Source organism: Oncorhynchus clarkii, chromosome 5 (genome assembly GCF_045791955.1).
Source record: "Oncorhynchus clarkii lewisi isolate Uvic-CL-2024 chromosome 5, UVic_Ocla_1.0, whole genome shotgun sequence".
NCBI lineage: Eukaryota > Metazoa > Chordata > Actinopteri > Salmoniformes > Salmonidae > Oncorhynchus > Oncorhynchus clarkii.
The window spans coordinates 32,796,670-32,817,373 of NC_092151.1; the positions used below are offsets into that span (position 1 = coordinate 32,796,670).

General features: G+C 45.0%; 1 protein-coding gene across 2 annotated transcripts; it reads right to left on the reverse strand.

Annotated features, from left to right (window-relative positions):
- Nucleotides 1-6,251: 6,251 nt before the first annotated feature.
- On the reverse strand, nt 6,252-12,572 carry LOC139408660 (general transcription factor 3C polypeptide 4-like). 2 transcript variants are annotated; one of them, XM_071152835.1, is made up of 5 exons: nt 12,186-12,572; nt 10,172-11,881; nt 9,908-10,038; nt 9,194-9,282; nt 6,252-8,838 (listed from the first exon to the last, which is right to left on the reverse strand). In XM_071152835.1, the coding sequence occupies exons 1-5, from the start codon at nt 12,489-12,491 to the stop codon at nt 8,774-8,776; spliced, it is 2,301 nt and encodes a 766-aa protein (XP_071008936.1). In that variant the 5' UTR covers nt 12,492-12,572; the 3' UTR covers nt 6,252-8,773. The 2 variants fall into 2 exon arrangements, with proteins under 2 accessions (XP_071008936.1, XP_071008937.1); XM_071152836.1 differs by having other exon boundaries at nt 12,201-12,512.
- Between the last annotated feature and the right edge of the window lie 8,132 nt (nt 12,573-20,704).

Genomic DNA, 20,704 nt, shown 5'->3' on the forward strand with positions numbered 1-20,704 from the left:
TCTGGACGACTTTGTTATCACGCTCTCCGTAGTCGATGTGAGTAAAACTTTTAAACAGGTCAACATTCACAAGGCCGCAGGGCCAGACAGATTACCAGGTAGTGTACTCATAGCATGCGCTGACCAACTGGCAAGTGTCTTCACTGACATTTTCAACCTCTCCCTGTCTGAGTTTGAAATGCTAACATGTTTCAAGCAGACCACCATAGTCCCTGTGCCCAAGAACACTAAGGTAACCTGCCTAAATTACTACCGACCTGTAGCACTCATGACTGCAGCCATGAAATGATTTGAAAGGCTGGTCATATGATGCAATCTCTATTTCACTCCACACTGCCCTTTCGTACCTGGACAAAAGGAACACCTATGTGAGAATGCTATTCATTGACTACAGCTCAGCGTTCAACACCATAGTGCCCTCAAAGCTCATCAATAAGCTCAGGACCCTGGGACTAAACACCTCCCTCTGCAACTGGATCCTGGAATTCCTGACGGGCCACCCCCAGGTGGTAAGGGTAGGTAACAAGACATCAGCCATGCTGATCCTCAACACAGGGGCCCCTCAGGGGTGCGTGGTCAGTTCCCTCTTGTACTCACTGTTCACTCATGACTGCATAGCCAGGCACAACTCCAACACCATCATTAAGTTTGCAGATGACGCAAAAGTGGTAGGCCTGATCACCGACGATGATGAGACAGCCAATAGGGAGGTCAGAGACCTGACCGTGTGGTGCAAGGACAAAAACCTCTCCTTCAACGTGATCAAGACAAAGGAGATGATTGTGAACTACAGGAAAAAGAGGACCGAGCAGGCCCCCAATCTCATCGACGGGGCTGTAGTGGAGCAGGTTGAGAGCTTCAAGTTCCTTTGGCGTCCACATCACCAACAAACTAACATGGTCCAAGCACACCAAGACAGTCGTGAAGAGGGCACAACAAAACCTATTCCCCTTCAGGAGACTGAAAAGATTTGGCATGGGTCCTTAGATCCTCAAAAGGTTCTACAGCTGCACCATCGAGAGCATCCTGATGGGTTGCATCACTGCCTGTTATGGGAACTGCTCAGCCTCCGACTGCAAGACACTACAGAGGGTAGTGCATACGGCCCAGTACATCACCGGGGCCAACCTTCCTGCCATCCAGGACCTCTATACCAGGCGGTGTCAGAGAAAGGCCCTAAAAATTGTCTGAGACTCCAGACACCCTAGTCATAGACTGTTCTCTCTGCTACCGCACGGCAAGCGGTCCCTGAGCGCCAAGTCTAGGTCGAAGAGGCTTCTAAACAACTTCTACCCCCAAGCCATAAGACTCCTGAACATTTAATCAAATGGCTACCCAGACTATTTGCATTGCCTCCTCTTTTATGCTGCTGCTACTCTGTTATTGTCTATGCATAGTCACTTTAATAACTCTACCTACATGTACATATTACCTCAATTACCTCTACTAACTGGTGCCCCCGCACATTGACTCTGTACCGGTACCCCCTGTATATAGCCTCGCTATTGTTATTTTGTTGCTGCTCTTTGATTACTAGTTATTTTTATCTCTTTCTTTTTGGGGGGTATTTTCTTAAAACTGCATTGTTGGTTAAGGGCTTGTAAGTAAGCATTTCACTGTAAGGTCTACTCCTGTTGTATTCGGGGGCATATGAGAAATACAATTTGATTTGATTTGAATGTCTTGTGAGTGTGCGAGCACACTTGTTCGGCTATCCGCCAGCCAAACTGGAGCATGCTAATTAATGCCTTTAGTGTTGTAGAGATGGTGGTTATTGCTCTTTTGGGAGAGCAAGTTGAATCAGCATCTTAGAGCCTATTTTTAAAATTTGATTGTGTAATTCTAATATTCCATTAGTCCAGACTTTAATGTCTATGGTCCAGACAGTCATTTTAATTCAAAGGATTTACCTACTATCCTCTCTGTGGATGTAAGCTCACAAAATATTAAATTGTTGATTGATAGAAAGAGGAACAATCTCTTTAGGTTAGCCATAATGAAACCCTTTTCACCTTCAATCCCTACTCCCCTGACTACAGGTGGACTATTTGTCCTACCTCCACCTAGCAACACAGTCCCTGCTCCCCAGCTGGTTGGGGGGTGGCAGACACCCACCTGGGTCGATTCCCTGCCATGACTCCTCACCCTCCAGTTACGACTCAAGACTGTGACGCCATATTTAGAGATGATGGGAGATCTCATAGGTGCAGGCGGTGCAATAGTAATTGTCCTTTGGAGTGCCCCAATGATGCCGTTAAGGGCCCTTCAGTGATGAGGCTAATGGAGGGAGACCTCGTTTGCATAACATTATCTTAATTGAGCCCAAGGCCTGGCATGAAAACAAGGCTTTGATAATGTTACTGATGGAACGGGATGTTGATCTGACCGGCGGCAACCATTTACCCGACAGCTACATTAATTAACGGCTATCCCGTTACATGGGCTTTAGGAGGGATGAATAAGTCAACATGGTGACGTGTGTGCCCGTGTGTAGGGCCCTTGTCTAGGTCTGAAATGACACCCTATATAGTGCATTATAGTGAACATAGGGTTCTGGTCAAAAGTAGGACACTATATAGGGAGTAGGAAGCCATTTTGAAGGCACCCTAGGTGTTCTAATGGAGAAACCACAGTCCTATAGGAGAGATTGGAGGACAAGGCCTGGCACATAGGGTGGATCATCTTACCCCTCATTCCCTAAAGGAGGAAACCCGGCCTCTGCCAGCACACAAAGCCTCCGCTAATACTTTTAATTGTGAATTAATTAGACTGCTGTATCAATATTTGGGTAAGACCCAACAGCCAGGTCTTAGTTTACATGTGCATGAGCTGTGCTTGTGGACACTGTTTCCATCCAGAGCAGCTTCGATATTCAATTCAGATACTGTCATCAGAGAGTTATAATTTAGAGTACAGAAGTTAGATTTCCTATTTAATTATGACAGCCTCTCTCAGACCAGGCGTGCCTGGGATGACACAAGATGAGTGTGTGTGTGTGCTTGTGCATGCGCGCGGATCAGGATGTAGCTTAACTGAAGCAGGTCAGCCAGGTAGCTCTTTTGTTATGTAAAGAGGTGCCATGTGATCCTGCAGGATAAAAGAGGAGAGGAAAAGAAACCGTTCAGATAAACTTCCCTCATCAGATAATTAACCATGCCTTTGCTCCAGTTTCCCCTCCTTTGCATAAGTGTCTGATCGACTTTCAAATAGCTGATCAGTCAGAGAGAGATGCTCCTTCCTCTGAGCTATCCTTTGGGGCTCCAGCAGAATTAGAATGTTACAGCAGGGGGTGGCACACATTTAAAACATACTAAACTTATAGATGTCCATATGGAAGCCAACAAGGGAAAATATAAGGACACATTTAGATAAAATACATTATTTATCCCTGTCTACAATTTTGAGGCCCTTTGGTTCAACATGGCTCAACATCACGCACGAAATATGCTAATATTGGTACCAGGACTTGAATAGGATTTGTGCCACATATGCTAAAATGACAGCATATGGAAACAGTGCCAGGGAAACTAAACCAAAGCATGGATTGCTGTCATACCTTGTCCATGGACTGCTCACAGAGTAAGACAACCATTTTTGTAATTTAGGTGAACTATCCCTTTAAGCTGAATTTGCTGTTTGGGGTTTTAGGCTGGGTTTCTGTACGAGCACTTTGTGACATCTGCTGATGTAAAAAGAGCTTTATAAATACATTTGATTGATTGATGGATGTATGCTTTTCATATATTTGTGCCCTTTCCTCCCTGTCAAAACTTCCCCTACACTTGTCACAATGAGTTTTGTATAGCCCCCCCCCCCCCCCCACTCCCCCTTCGCTTGCCCCGTGCTCCTTCCGAGCTCCCCTGCTGCCAGTTTTTAACTACACTCCACTCTGGCCTCTGCTCTACTTGTTACAGCCCCAACACGAGTGCAAACAATCAAAGTGTTTGGAAATGTTGAAATATGCATGGCTATCCGTGACAGACAGATAAAGCAGGGCAATTAGCCACGTAATCCTAGAGCATCGTACGGAATCATCAGCCTCAGCTGTCCTCTCTCTCTCTTTCCCTCCTTCCTTTCCTCTACTCTCTTTCTCTCTATTAGTTAAATGTACTCTGTGTGTCGGCTCCCCATCAAATCAAGTAACACTTCCCCTAATTGGCTTATAAATAATACAGCAGGCCTACATTATAATTTCATCAGTGGTAAACATTGCGGGGGCAGTTGGTAAAGAACCTATCCCTCATTAATTTCTTAATTTGGGTAGATGGAACGAAGGGGAAATGAGGGAGAGAAAGGTAGGGATGGGCGAGAGAGAGAGGGAGAAAGAATGTGAGAGATGGGGAGACCGGGTGAACAGGGGGACTCATATCACCTCAGGCAGAGAAGGAGGGAGTGAGGAAGGGATGGTTGAAAAATCAAGGGGAGGAAGATGCTATTGCTGCTGCTTTTGTTAATAAATGTCAGATATGCAATCCAAGGGTTTTGTCAGTAGCTTTCTTGCGCGATAGGTGATGTGGACCTACCGCCACTTTCCAAAACACACACCACACACACTACCCACACACTACACACCTCACACTACACACCTCACTCCCCACTCTTGCTCCTTGTTCTTTTTTTTTATACCAACTTAATGAATATTTCATGACAAGAAACATAAATATTAATTCTAATGGTATTGCACAGTAGTTATTACTGGTATTTCTTACAAAAAAAGTTAATAAAATACTAATTATAATTTCTGCATAACCAAACCCTGAAATACTCTCATACACTCTCAGCCAAACAGACACTTAAACAAACACAAACACTCATGATTATGTGCACTGCCAGTAAACTGTTTGACTTTTTAGTCAGAACAACAGTAAGCCAATGCCTTCTTCACGCATCTCACTTTATCTTCTTCGTTGATTATCTTTCCAAAGATGATACAGTAGCATTCCTATGTCGAAGAGTTCAACTCTTCAACCTGTGATATAGGCCTACGTGAGAGACACAATACAGTAGCATTCCTATGTCGAAGAGTTCAACTCTTCAACCTGTGATATAGGCCTACGTGAGAGACACAATACAGTAGACAGCAGCCTCTTTGTATTTACTTCCGGCACTTGCTATACAATTCAGTTTAGTCAAAGAAGAAAGGTGCCTTTAAGTTTCCCTTGTCAGATAAAGCAATGAAAAGCAACCGTTATGATTCTATTAAACTGTTTAAGGGACTGTTACACATTGTGTGATACGTGGGCTATGAGGTGTATGCATATGACATGTTCTGATCTCTGAAAGACTGATATTAAAGCAAACATTTAAACAAGTCATTTCCATTTGTCTTTTGGCTGAAATGTGGGAATATAAAAGGCACCAAAAAGCCCTTCAGCCTTCAAAAGGAGAGGAAAGCGTCCTAGGTACGAGTCTGGATCCAGTCAGACACTTGAAGGCAATCTTTCTCAGCTGTAACTCAACGCTGTCACTATTATCGAGAGCTGTCACCTCACGGTGTCATAAGTGATGGAGAGAAACATCCTAAAAAAGCGACTGTCGAGATTTACAACTACAACACATGTACAGTGTCTCACACAAAGAAGAAACAAGCTGAAGAAAGCCAGGTATAAGTTAGGTTTCTCTTTTCAACTGACATCGGATTCATCCAGACTGATCCAGTAAATGACTCACTTACCAATGACGGGGCAGTACAACTCTCCATTCACATCAACTCCATATCATACAAATCCTATTAGTTAGATGGACATTCTGGTCGCTAAGTGGAGCCAACATGAAACCACACACATAACACCCCCTTAGACTTATTTAACTCTGGCTGAGAGTGGCAGGTCCCGTGTTGAGAATGAGCTTAATTAATGTAGCAGCAAAACACAAACCTCCCTGCTCATGCCCTTTCTGCTGCTACTGCTCAGTATTAGTTCCACTTCAGTGGCCCCATGCTTAGCAACAAGAACAAGCAGCGTCTCTAATGACGGACGTCCCCCTTCTCTCCACATATCCCCACCACTGGTCTCGGGTCACTGCCCCAACCCCTCTAGGGACAGGAAGAGGAGAGAGGGGAGTCTACCCGTTAAAGGACCTTGTTAACAGCCTGCCTAGAAACAAACCCCACAGACTCACTTCATTAGCAGGGACAAGTTAGAAGATGTGCCTTAGTTTGGAATAGTTTAAAACCTGAGGAGAGAAAAGTATTCTCTCAGGGGTTGGAGTGTGTGAGCAGAACGGCGGAGGGAAGTGACTTCAGAAAAGCGTTCGTTCTCCAAAATGTTGTGTTTATTTTTGGGGTCCAAACATTGCAGACAGTCATGTTTATCTCAGAGTTAGGGGACTGTCTGTTTCCTGCATAAACAAACATCATTGTTTAGGGTAATACAATTACTACGGAGGATTCGATTTTTATGACTACATATTAGAATCTTTAATTCAGTGGGAGAAAAAAAAAAATCACAAAAAAAATGTACAAAGACAAAAATGTTTATTTACACAACAGAAGGAAAATATAACTCTTGGTTACAAATAGTTAGGGTCACAGAAAAGTCCAGACGACCCAATGAAATGGGATAAAGGAGACACTGAACTTGTGAAACGGCAATGTGACAAGGACACAAGGTTTCACAGAGCTAGATGAGAGAGAAGTGAGTGCTGTCATCTTTAGGTACTATAGGGATCAGTTTCTCTGGGTTGACAGTCCACTCTGTTAGTTGACATGCAACTGTCAAATAGGACTTAAGGACAGAAAACTGGGCAGTCCAGGTGAGACATTCTAATGGAAACCATTTGTCCAACGTTGGCCTTCCATTCCAAACTATGACGCCAATGTAAAAATAGCTGACTGAAGTTATCGAAAAGACTCAAAACACAGCAAAATACAAAAGTGAGAAATCAACATGAAATGTAAAAAATACAAACGGAAACATGGATTTGATCCCATAAGGATATTCCAGTGAAATGAAGCAACTGCCGTGCAAATGGGTGGAGATAGAGATATTTGGGTACTACAAAATGCATATGTACACATAAGAGTAGATACAGTATATTGTATCATATTCAAACTAGATAAACAAAAGGAATAGCATATTAAATAAAAGTGTGAAAAGGTGCTATGAATGTTTCATGCGATCCAGCCATTGACATGAAGGCTATAAATATTGTATGCATAGAGAAGAATCCCTCTTTGAAGTCTTGTGAGAGCTAAGACAGAGGAAGAAAGGGAGGGGAGACGGTAATTACTGGTGGAAATGCTCTTTGACAGATTATTCTATTAAAGCAGGAGGAGGTTCAACCAAACACCGCTAACCTCTAACAGCACTGGTCTCCACCTATCAATGACAAGAACATTCTCACCTGAAGGCCCACTTCCACTTGACAAACACGCTTACTGGGAGCCAATCACATGATCAAAAAACCTGTATGCTCTGTATAATGCTGCAGAGCTTGCACATTGTCTAATAATATTGAATGGTAATAATTAGCAAAGTGCTAGCTTCTAATGAATAATTAAAAACCTGAAGACATATTGTCAGTGTTGATCGCCAAAATACGTCACACATACTACCGCTATATCGACCACAGACAACCTTAGATCAGACATAATGAGCCACTTTGCAGAAAACAGGCAAATTATCATTATTTCCACAAATTAATTTAAATTCTGAACAGATCTGTCTGTCTAGAAAAAGTGTTGACAATGGGCTGAGGATTCTGGGTAAAACTCTGGCCCTCTCATTAAGTGTTGAGAAGCGAGAGCCAGGGCCACTTCCTGACGCAGGGCTAGCTCCAGAGCAGCCTCACCCCTCTGCCTGGCCGGGGCTGTGCACAGGGATATGCTGGGGATGTAAGGGATGAGAGAGGACATGATAGAGAGCAGTACTGCTACTAGCCCAGTCTCCCAGGTCCAACTCCATCTTTGATCACTGGCCACTGACATCTATGTCTCTGAGACAGGGGGAAGGTGCAAGGCGGGAGCACATCATGAGTGCACATCCTTCCCCATGGAACATTGTTCTCCCCAAAATAAAAAAGGGTTTATTGTATTTAACAATATCAACTCTAACCCCCCCTTGATTAGAATTAGTTTCACATCTGCCTGCCGCCCGACTCTGTCCCTCATTACTGTAGAATCTCATTACAATCAGCCCCCAGGGGAGACATGCGTCAGTTTTAAACACACTTTCTATCCCTCGCTCACTGCCTCGCGCTCCCCCCCTCTCTCCGTCTACAGTAGCGGAAGTCCTCATCTAAGAGAATGACAGTCTTTTTTCTCCTACATGCAGCATGGAAATTGTTTTACACTGCCAATTAAAATAACAGATACCGGTACATTTAGATTGTTTTCTCTCAGTCAGATAGGATATGTATTTGGCAAAATATAGACCAAAATAGGGCTGACACTCCAAGTCCCCCCTCTGTTTTTAACTAACAGAATAACACACAAACGTGTTTGGAAATGCAGTCAAGATGAGGAAAATAATACTTATGGGGCTGTGAACTCTGAGAGAAAAGGTTATATCCATCTCCACACACTCCACTTCCTCTTATTAAACCATAGTTATATCAGTGGGGTTTTAAATGTATATTCAAAATCTTTATTTAGAAAATGATACGGTTATGTGCTATAATTCATTTTAAATATATCAATTATGCTTGGCAATAAGTAACAGGTAAAAATAAGGAATAGTGGTGTACGTTGTGAAAATTGTCCATCTAGTCCGAGCAGGCACACAAATGCTGCAGGCAATGTAACCCCGGCTCTCCACTAGCATGTCCTATAGTCCTAGAGGAGAGGAGAGTCGCAGAATGTACAAGGACCCTGCAGTATCCTCTTGATCCAGTCTGGGTCTGCAGTGAAGAGGGTAGGAGGAAAATAAATAAACATTGAATATTTTATCAGATTCATCTGTTCAATCACAATCATCTGCTCCACTATTTGAGCAGTAAATAGACAACAGCTTGAACACTCAGTAATGTTAAGCTTATTGGAAATCGTTTATGCAGGCAGTCTGTGACAATTAAAGAAAAAAGTTTGAGAAAAAAAAGTACTTTCTTATATATTGTCAATGCTATATAAGGAGATATGCTGATCAGGGTGCAGGATGAGAGAGAGCTGACAGTGAATAACAGCCCTGGGAGAGAGAGAAGAGGGTGGAGTGAGACAGAGGAGGTAGAGAGGTGGAAAGTGGCGCTAGCTGCTTACCCTCAGGCACTGGCAGTCTGGCAATGCTATCCTGCAGTAGGCAGCGTCTGTACGTGAGTGTCTGGCACGCCTGGTAGGATAACACACACCTGAAAGAGACGGGCACGCTTCAGACAGGCACTGACACTGAGTGGGAGGGGTATCAATAGTCTAAAGTGGCTTCCTTTACTCATATTCTTCCCTTCATTTGCAATGACTGGAAAGAACGGAATATGTGAAAGTGAATTCCCAGTAGACATCATTATTCAAGACATCCCTAGGACAGGAGTTCCCAAACTTTTTTGGCCCACAACCCCATTTTCATATCAAAACTTTTTCACAACCTCACAATGTACAAAAAAATATATAAAAAAATAAAGTTATGTAATCAGGACAACGGTAACTTTTTTAATTGGGGCTTTGACAGTCTACTACAAATCAGTCAAAGTATTTCATTCTGAAGGAGGTATGGTTGGAAGTGACTGAAATGCATCAGAAAAAGGTATTGAGAAGTTCAGAATATCATCAGGCAAACATTTTGTATGAAATTCTTCATAGAAAATAATATCATTGATGATATTTTATGAAAATGATGTCTGCAACATGAAAGCCAACTGACATACGAAGGCAACTGTGGCATAAACATTGGACTAGCATAGCAAAAATTCCAGTATTTACATTACTGGAATCGGGTGACTCGTGGTTATAACGCAAATAAGGTTGATGACACTTTACCTGAGCCACATGTGTCCATTGGAGCAGATAGCCTGTTTGCGGTCTGTGAACGGTAGCACCTCCTTACACAGACTACAGTACTCTGGGAACGTCTGCTTGTTCATCTTCTTCTGGATGTGACCTATCAGGACCTGGGGTACAGACAGCAAGATGTGAGAGGTGCTGAATAATGCACAACAGGGTTGAGCCTAATGCTTAAACACTTGATTATTGCTCAGGCAATGGAATAGGATAATAGAAAAGGTGTAGGGAGCCTAGTCCAACCTTGGCAGCCCTGTCCTCGTATGTAGGGTCACTGGTGAGGAAGTCACAGACCCCCCTGGTGGGGATACTGGTGTTCTCTGTGATCCAGGTGTGAAGGTACACCTCCCCCAGAACCCTCTTCATGTGCTCCCTGGTCAGGTGGGCCTCCACCGCCTCGATCCACGCTATCACCTCTCCCATCTTCTCCTCCAACGCATGGGATTCTGGGTCCTGTAGCTTCGACATCCCCTCTTCCCCTCCTCCACCCCCCTCCTCATCCCCCACAAACACCTTGGAGTCTTCATGCGTGGGGCGCCAGCGTGCCTCCACGGGGGCCTTCTGCAGGGACTGGTAGAGCACGCGCACCAGGAAGAGTTTTAACCTCCACAGGTAGGGGGAGCCTGTGTTGTGTACCTTCTTGTCCAGCTCCTCTTGCAGCAGAGCAGGAATGCATTTCTCCTTCAGTACCTTCCAGCGCACCAGGTCCAGCAGGTCAGTCTGTTTGAACAGGCTCTGGACCTGGGACTCCAGCAGCTCGGCCGCTGCGTCGTTTGGCGTCTTCAGGGTCACAAACTGGACCTGGTACGTCCTGGAGACCAGGTGCTGACCATTGGTCATCCCTGCAGTACTGACCAGGGCCAGGTAGGCCCCGTTCGGGCTTACCGCGATGCCATGCATCCTCCGCCCTGCCATGCCTTCTGGCAGCCCGATCTCCTCCTGCTTAAAGGCCACGGCCATGTCGGTAAAGATGGGCGTGAGCTTCTTGACAGTCCCGTCCAGCGAACAGGTGTAGATGGAGCCCCCCTGGCGGCTGGCTGTCATGGAGACGATGGGAGTGGAGTGCAGGCCAGTGACGTGTGAGTTGTGCACGTTGAGGCCCGCCTTGGAGATGAGCAGCAGGCACCAGAAGAGGTAGGAGCCCCTGGCCGCCACCACCAGGCTACAGTTACAGTTCTGTTTGGGGTGGAACAGGGAGATACACTTGATGTTGTGTACAGGGATCTGGTCTGACTCCTGCCAGAGGACCACTGGCTGGCGCAGGGTGAAGTAGCCCTTCACCGCCTTCAGGTTGACAGGCAGGATCTTGACAGGCCCTACCGCACTGCCCACGATCAGTCCGCTCATCTTGCGCCCGCTGTGCTCGTACTCCCACCATGCCAGCACACTGGGAGACGACACCCCAGACTGGATGGTGTTACAGGACACCACTGAATCCTTCCCCAGCATGGGCAGGCAGAACTGCCACACCACCAGGTCTCCGTTCTCCATCAGCACGGCCAGCAGCACCGTCCCCACGTCCTTCCACTTGTTGTTGGTCTGGACGTGCTGCGTGGTGCACACACTGGACCACTCCATCCGTACAGGGGTCTGCATGAGGTAGCGTCTCTGAAGCTCAGCCAGGTCCAGGAGGTTAGCCTTGGTGGGCTCCCCACCCTGCACTGAGTAGCCTCTACTCTCCAGGCTCTCTCCATACAGCTGGGTCAGGTCTGCCACCACTGTCCACTGTAGACGCTTGGTGCTGCTGTGGACGGTCAGCTTGTGGTCCAGGGTGAGGGAGGCCAGAAGGCTGAGGCCATTGCCGTCACAGCCCAGGGGGGACCAGCTGGTGTACATGATGCCCTTATGGACGCCTAAGGTGGGGTTGAACACTCTGTCCAGCAAGGACTGGCTCACTGAAGGGTCGCTGGAGAACTTGTCTTTGGCCCTCAACAGCTCCTCCTCTGGACCCACCTGGACACAAAAATATATATTTTTAAATACCTTTAAAAGTAGGCATCTGAATGCATTTAGAATACCATACTGAGAAAACTAAAACGACTTTCAGATAATATCTAAATCCCAAAGTAAGTTCATCAACCTAATTTGCTAGCCTAAATAGGTTTTACTTTGGAATAAAATGGTTAACTGCTGCTAGCAGTTAGAAACAAATAGGCAGCAGGCATCAGCCAGGTAAAAACAACAACCTCACAACTTTGAGGTGTGGAATGAACGCCAAAGTAAGCAAGTTTGCTAGCTACATGTGTCCAATATTCACCTTCAATTCACATACTTTGTCCGGCACGGGGATGGAGGTCCGATGCAGCACCAAGTCTTGGTTGTTGCCGTGAACATCGCACAAGACCTCCATCAAAGAAATGCCACTTGCAGTAGAGGCCGAGAGTCGGTGGTCCTCAGACCACGTGAGCGGCTCAAAACCGCTGACCGGACTCAAGAGCTTTATTACCGGATCCCTCTTCACAACTGGACCGAGTTCTGCCCAGGAATCATCCTCTGGTTCGGCTTCGGTAAGTTGTCCTTCCTCTACCCCGTCAGCAACACGAGCTGGGCTGCAAGCAGCCATTTTCCATGTAAAAAATAAAACAACGCGTCACTACGGCGGTGGCGTAGGGACATACCACAATGAAAAACATAATCAAAGGCTCTCGGGTTGAAGTGTATATATCGGGGTTAAGATGACAGGAAAACTGACTGTCTGTGCTTGGCAAAAATAAAAACACAAGCCCGATTACCTCCCAGCTAATTTCAAACGTTCCCACAACCTTTTCCCGTAATAGTCTCATTAGGTCCTTAACTAACTTTTTCATAGGAATGTTCCGGTAAAGGAATGTTTCCAAGAGACCATTTCAATAGACCATCTCCTTAATATCAAATAGAATTTACACAGAACGTGGTTACCATGTTCTAAGAATTTAATATATTAATGTTCTAGACGCATTTCATAGGAAAGTTGTAAGAACATGTGTCTGTTGCTTAAATTGTGCATGTTCAGTTAATCAGTCATTTATTCAACATGGGATTTGATCTCACAACCTCTTGGTTCAAGGTAATCTGATGTTCATGCTTGCTACACCACCATATCCGTGTAAAGTATACATTAATTGGACTATTCTCTCATCATTGATTTTATTGACTTATTTCAGCAATTTAAAGGCTTTCTATATATTTGTCTAATGTTGGTGGGCCATATTACGCTGTTTTAATGATAGTCCTGAATCCACATGATCAATAAATATTTTATTGTGTACTTTTAACAGAGCTGATATTTACTTCAGAGTGCTTTCACCATATTGTTTACACCTATCAAGTTGTTTCAGATCTACACAAGTGCCTAGGTGGAGCGGTTAGGATTTATTCTGGAACAGGCCTAACTATACTGGCCCAATAAACTCCCTGGAGATATCTGATATTGGAATAGTGGTTAGGGCTTTCGTCATTGGTGCTGGAGGCTTGAGTTCGAGACCTGCTATGTGAATCACCCTACTGTCACATTCTTAGAAATATATGCTTATGTCATTATTTGGCAACAATTACAACACACTTATCTGATCTAATGAAAATGAGTTTCTCATTGAAAGATGGAAATCTGTAGGATTATGCATTGAGAATTTATTATGACCACATTTCCACTACCTCTCTTAAGTTATCAGTATTTATGGATTCTATATAGCTGAGCATCTCTCCATCATCTTCTTGAAATCCACACCACATACTGTCTACATCATTACTTAAAAAGTTCAAGAATGGATGTAGCAACCGCATATTGCCCCTTTAACATATTGTGATTTCTGTGATTTGTCCCTAGTGAATATGTTGCAATTTTTCAGTTTTTCCACATTAGAACTTGGAGATGGACTCTGTAGTGTATTGTTTTTGGTTTAACTCAAATTATTATTGCTTTAATGGGAAATGTGAGAAAGTACAGACATGCTTCTGTGAATATGGCAACCATGTTCTGGGTATGTTTCTATCAGAAGCAACACCACCACCTGGGCCAACTTTTGGCAACATATAGAAATGCAATGACAAGAGCTCATGTGATTCCTAATCAGAGACACATATTTGTTCTATATGATGTACTGTATGTGGTGTGGGTTTCAAAAAGATGATAGAGTTCCCCTCGGGCTCGTGCGGTGGAGGAGATCTTCGTGGGCTATACTCAGCCTTGTCTCAGGGTAATATGTTGGGGTCTGTTGATATCCCTCTAGTGGTGTGGGGGCTGTGCTTTGGTAACGTGGGTGGGGTTATATCCTGCCTGGTTGGCCCTGTCCGGTGGTATCATCAAACGCGGCCACATTGTCCCCCGACCCACCTCTGTCTCGGTCTCCAGTATCTATGCTGCAGTAGTCTATGTGCCGGGGGGCAAGGGTCTGTCTGTTATATCTAGTGTAATTATCCTGTCTTATCTGGTATCCTGTGTGAATTTAAGTATGCTCCCTCTAATTCTCTCTTTCTCCCTCTCTCCCTCCACTCCCGGAGGACCAGAGCCCTAGGATCATGCCTCATGAATACCTGGCCTGATGACTCCTGGCTGTCCCTAATCCACCTGGTCATGCTGCTGCTCCAGTTTCAACTGTTTTGCCTGTGGCTAGGGAACCCTGACCTGTTCACCGGACGTGCTACCTTTTCTTGGACCTGCTGTTTTCGACTGTCACTCTCTATTTCTCTCTATCACACCTGCTGTCTCAACCTCTGAATGCTTGGCTATGAAAAGCCAACTGACATCTACTCCTGAGGTACTGACCTGTTGCACTCTCTACAACCACTGTGATTATTATTTGACCCTGCTGGTCACCTTTGAACGTTTGAACATCTTGAAGAACATTCTGGCCTTAAATGGCCATGTACTCTTGTAATCTCCACCCGACACAGCCAGAAGAGGACTGGCCACCCCTCAGAGCCTCTCTCTCTTTAGGTTTCTTCCTAGGTTCCTGTCTTTCTAGGGAGTTTTTCCTAGCCACCATGCTTCTACATATGCTTTGCTTGCTGTTTTGGGTTTTAGGCTGGGTTTCTGTATAGCACTTTGTGACATCTGCAGATGTAAAAAGGACTTTATAAATACATTTGATTAATTTGAGATTCTAAGCTATCTAGAATTCTACCTATTCCCATCTTTTACTAGCTAGGATTCCATCCAATTGGCAACAGATTTTCATGAAAATATTTTAAAACTCCACATGAAGAAAATATGTGATTTTTCCCACCAGTGGTGTGTTTCCACCAGTGGAGGCTGCTGAGGGGAGGATGTCTCAAAATAATGGCTGGAATGGAGTCAATGGAATGGTATAAACCACATGGAAACCACGTGTTTGATACCGTCCCATTGACTCCATTCCAAACAATATTATGAGCAATCTTCCCCTCAGAAGCCTCCACTGGTTTCCACCAAACTGAATTGTTGCCGATAAAAATCAGTGCACGAGGACATAGTGCACACAACATGCACTTTTCGTTTACCGAATAACAATCTAATGTTCAATGTATTTCCAACTATACCTATATTTTTGTTACAAAATCTGTTGCTTTAAATAGTGAATGTGCCTAATCTGGTCTTGGCCCGTGCGCTCTAGACAACAGCTAGCAGATATAGTGTGAGTAGGCTCTGCGGGTAGGTCACACTACAACACATGATGGGATTATTATGGATAAAAACGATACTTTTAATTTGTCAAACGGCAATCAAGCATCGATCTTATCATGTCACCATTATAAGACCCTCTGCATACCGTGCACTTTCAAATCAAATAATCAAATCAAATCAAATTTTATTTGTCACATACACATGGTTAGCAGATGTTAATGCGAGTGTAGCGAAATGCTTGTGCTTCTAGTTCCGACAATGCAGTAATAACCAACAAGTAATCTAGCTAACAATTCCAAAACTACTACCTTATAGACACAAGTGTAAGGGGATAAATAATATGTACATAAAGATATGTGAATGAGTGATGGTACAGAGCGGCATAGGCAAGATACAGTAGATGGTATTGAGTGCAGTATATACATATGAGATGAGTATGTAAACAAAGTGGCATAGTTAAAGTGGCTAGTGATACATGTATTACATAAAGATGCAGTAGATGATATAGAGTACAGAATATACATATACATATGAGATGAATAATGTAGGGTATGTAAACATTATATTAGGTAGCATTGTTTAAAGTGGCTAGTGATATATTTTACATCATTTCCCATCAATTCCCATTATTAAAGTGGCTGGAGTTGAGACAGTGTGTTGGCAGCAGCCACTCAATGTTAGTGGTGGCTGTTTAACAGTCTGATGGCCTTGAGATAGAAGCTGTTTTTCAGTCTCTCGGTCCCAGCTTTGATGCACCTGTATTGACCTCGCCTTCTGGATGATAGCGGGGTGAACAGGCAGTTGTTGGTGGTTGTTGTCCTTGATGATCTTTATGGCCTTCCTGTGACATCGGGTGGTGTAGGTGTCCTGGAGGGCAGGTAGTTTGCCCCCGGTGATGCGTTGTGCAGACCTCACTACCCTCTGGAGAGCGTTACGGTTGTGGGCGGAGCAGTTGCCGTACCAGGCGATGATACAGCCCGACAGGATGCTCTCGATTGTGCATCTGTAGAAGTTTGTGAGTGCTTTTGGTGACAAGCCGAATTTCTTCAGCCTCCTGAGGTTGAAGAGGCGCTGCCGCGCCTTCTTCACGATGCTGTCTGTGTGGGTGGACCAATTCAGTTTGTCTGTGATGTGTACGCCGAGTCACTTAAAACTTACTACCCTCTCCACTACTGTTCCATCGATGTGGATAGGGGGGTGTTCCCCCTGCATTTTCCTGAAGTCCACAATCATCTCCTTAGTTTTGTTGACGTTGAGTGTGAGGTTATTTTCCTGACACCACACTCCGAGGGCCCTCACCTCCTCCCTGTAGGCCGTCTCGTTGTTGTTGGTAATCAAGCCTACCACTGTTGTGTCGTCCGCAAACTTGATGATTGAGTTGGAGGCGTGCGTGGCCACGCAGTCGTGGGTGAACAGGGAGTACAGGAGAGGGCTCAGAACGCACCCTTGTGGGGCCGCAGTGTTGAGGATCAGCGGGGTGGAAATGTTGTTGCCTACCCTCACCACCTGGGGGCGGCCCGTCAGGAAGTCCAGTACCCAGTTGCACAGGGCGGGGTCGAGACCCAGGGTCTCGAGCTTGATGACGAGCTTGGAGGGCACTATGGTGTTAAATGCCGAGCTGTAGTCGATGAACAGCATTCTCACATAGGTATTCCTCTTGTCCAGATGGGTTAGGGCAGTGTGCAGTGTGGTTGAGATTGCATCGTCTGTGGACCTATTTGGGCGGTAAGCAAATTGGAGTGGGTCTAGGGTGTCAGGTAGGTTGGAGGTGATATGGTCCTTGACTAGTCTCTCAAAGCACTTCATGATGACGGAAGTGAGTGCTACGGGGCGGTAGTCGTTTAGCTCAGTTACCTTAGCTTTCTTGGGAACAGGAACAATGGTGGCCCTCTTGAAGCATGTGGGAACAACAGACTGGGATAGGGATTGATTGAATATGTCCGTAAACACACCAGCCAGCTGGTCTGCGCATGCTCTGAGGGCGCGGCTGGGGATGCCGTCTGGGCCTGCAGCCTTGCGAGGGTTGACACGTTTAAATGTTTTCCTCACGTCGGCTGCAGTGAAGGAGAGTTCGCATGTTTTAGTTGCGGGCCGTGTCAGTGGCACTGTATTGTCCTCAAAGCGGGCAAAAAAGTTATTTAGTCTGCCTGGGAGCAAGACATCCTAGTCCGTGACGGGGCTGGTTTTCTTTTTGTAATCCGTGATTGACTGTAGACCCTGCCACATACCTCTTGTGTCTGAGCCGTTGAATTGAGATTCTACTTTGTCTCTATACTGACGCTTAGCTTGTTTGATTGCCTTGCGGAGGGAATAGTTACACTGTTTGTATTCGGTCATGTTTCCGGTCACCTTGCCCTGATTAAAAGCAGTGGTTCGGGCTTTCAGTTTCACGCGAATGCTGCCATCAATCCACGGTTTCTGGTTTGGGAATGTTTTAATCATTGCTGTGGGAACGACATCTTCAACGCACGTTCTAATGAACTCGCTCACCGAATCAGCGTATTCGTCAATGTTGTTGTCTGACGCAATACGAAACATATCCCAGTCCACGTGATGGAAGCAGTCTTGGAGTGTGGAATCAGATTGGTCGGACCAGCGTTGAACAGACCTCAGCGTGGGAGCTTCTTGTTTTAGTTTCTGCCTGTAGGCAGGGATCAACAAAATGTAGTTGTGGTCAGCTTTTCCGAAAGGAGGGCGGGGCAGGGCCTTATATGCGTCGCGGAAGTTAGAATCTTGTGTTGTCTTGTTTTCAGATTAGCCTTGTTAAAATCCCCAGCTACAATGAATGCAGCCTCCGGATAAATGGATTCCAGTTTGCAAAGAGTCAAATAAAGTTCGTTCAGAGCCATCGATGTGTCTGCTTGGGGGGGAATATATACGGCTGTGATTGTAATCGAAGAGAATTCCCTTGGTAGATAATGCGGTCGACATTTGATTGTGAGGAATTCTAAATCAGGTGAACAGAAGGACTTGAGTACCTGTATGTTGTTATGATCACACCACGTCACGTTAACCATGAAGCATACGCCCCCGCCCCTCTTCTTACCAGAAGGATGTTTGTTTCTGTCGGCGCGATGCGTGGAGAAACCAGCTGGCTGCACCGACTCCGATAGCGTCTCTCCAGTGAGCCATGTTTCCGTGAAGCAAAGAACGTTACAGTCTCTGATGTCCCTGTGGAATGCTACCCTTGCTCGGATTTCATCAACCTTGTTGTCAAGAGACTGGACATTGGTGAGAAGAATGCTAGGGAGTGGTGCACGATGTGCCCGTCTCCGGAGTCTGACCAGAAGACCGCTCCGTTTCCCCCTTTTACGAAGTCGTTTTTTTGGGTCGCCGGCTGGGATCCATTTCGTTGTCCTGGGTGAAAGGCAGAACACAGGATCCGCATCGCGAAAGTCATATTCTTGGTCGTACTGTGAAGTTCATGATCATTTATTTCATCTGTAGCCTAATAAACTGCATGGTTTCCTAAATTGTAGTGGGATGACCACACACCAAGTCATGGCATTATGCCACGTTTACTTCGATATCAAATAAAATAAAATAAAATGTATTTATATAGCCCTTCGTACATCAGCTGATATCTCAAAGTGCTGTACAGAAACCCAGCCTAAAACCCCAAATAGCAAGCAATGCAGGTGTAGAAGCACGGTGGCTAGGAAAAACTCCCTAGAAAGGCCAAAACCTAGGAAGAAACCTAGAGAGGAACCAGGCTATGAGGGGTGGCCAGTCCTCTTCTGGCTGTGCCGGGTGGAGATTATAACAGAACATGGCCAAGATGATCAAATGTTCATAATTGACCAGCATGGTCAAATAATAGGTCTGGGACAGGTAGCACATCCGGTGAACAGGTCAGGATTCCATAGCTGCAGGCAGAACAGTTGAAACTGGAGAAGCAGCACGGCCAGGTGGACTGGGGACAGCAAGGACTCATCATGCCAGGTAGTCCTGAGGCATGGTTCTAGGGCTCAGGTCCTCCGAGAAAGAGAAAGAAAGAGAGAAAGAGAGAATTAGAGAGAGCATACTTAAATTCACACAGGACACTGGATAAGACAGGAGAAGTACTCCAGATATAACAAACTGACCCTAGCCCCCGTCACAAACTACTGCAGCAAAAATACTGGAGGCTGAGACAGGAGCGGTCAGGAGACACTGTGGCCCCATCCGATGATACCCCCGGACAGGGCCAAACAGGAAGGATATAACCCCACCCACTTTGCCAAAGCCCAGCCCCCACACCACTAGAGGGATATCTTCAACCACCAACTTACCATCCTGAGACAAGGCCGAGTATAGCCCACAAAGATCTCCGCCACGACACAACCCAAGGGGGGGGCACCAACCTAGACAGATATGATGGTTATTATATCAATATTTGCTTATAAAGGCGTTTCCACCGCCATTTCTCGCGTGAATTAATTTTACAGACACAAAAAGATCCCATTGTCTAGTGTATTTTGTTTTGTCAATATTTGAATTCATCAGGCCTGTCATTACATTTGTTATCGGACATGTACTTTACTCGCATAAAAAGGTTGGATGGAAACCTGTTTACTAATCACGTTTCCATCCAACCATTTCATGCAGATGAATTACCTGTTGCATGAAAAAAGTCACCACAGGGCTGATGGAAACATGAAATGCCAGTACAATTTTATAAATGCCAACAGACAATTTGTTCATTCGGCATGGTGAAATCTTTTTGTGACCGTAAAATGAACTATACGAGAAATGGCGGTGGAAAAGCCTTTATTCGCAAATATTGATATAACCATCATATCGAAGTAATCTTGGGAGTCACGAGTTCCCGATTCGGGAAAGCATGCAGTTTATTAGGCTATAGATGAAATAAATGATGATGAACTTCACAGGGTGGTGAAAGTGCAAGGTGATGAACTTGGTGCGCATTTCCAACAAATATCTAGGGTCTTATTCTGGTGATATGATGATCGAAGCTTGGCTGTCATTTGACGAATATAAATAATATCGCTCTTATCCATAATCATTTCATAATGTAAACTAGCCTATCCGCACTGTGTCTGTGAGCTGTTGGCTAGAGCGCATGTGTCAAGACCACAATGGGCACATTTGCTATATAACCCAACAGTTTCTGTGACAAAACCATCAGTAGAGTTGAAAATGTGATGGAAACCCATTTAACATGTATTTTTCTTTCAGGACATGGACATTTTGCT

Excerpts from the sequence above, each read along its gene's own strand:
- LOC139408660 (XM_071152835.1), bottom strand. The coding sequence starts at position 12,491 with ATGGCTGCTTGCAGCCCAGCTCGTGTTGCTGACGGGGTAGAGGAAGGA. Across the intron at positions 10,039-10,171 it reads ACGAGGACAGGGCTGCCAAG|GTCCTGATAGGTCACATCCA; the intron begins GTTGGACTAGGC and ends TCTGTACCCCAG. Across the intron at positions 8,839-9,193 it reads CAGACTGCCAGTGCCTGAGG|ACCCAGACTGGATCAAGAGG; the intron begins GTAAGCAGCTAG and ends TCTTCACTGCAG.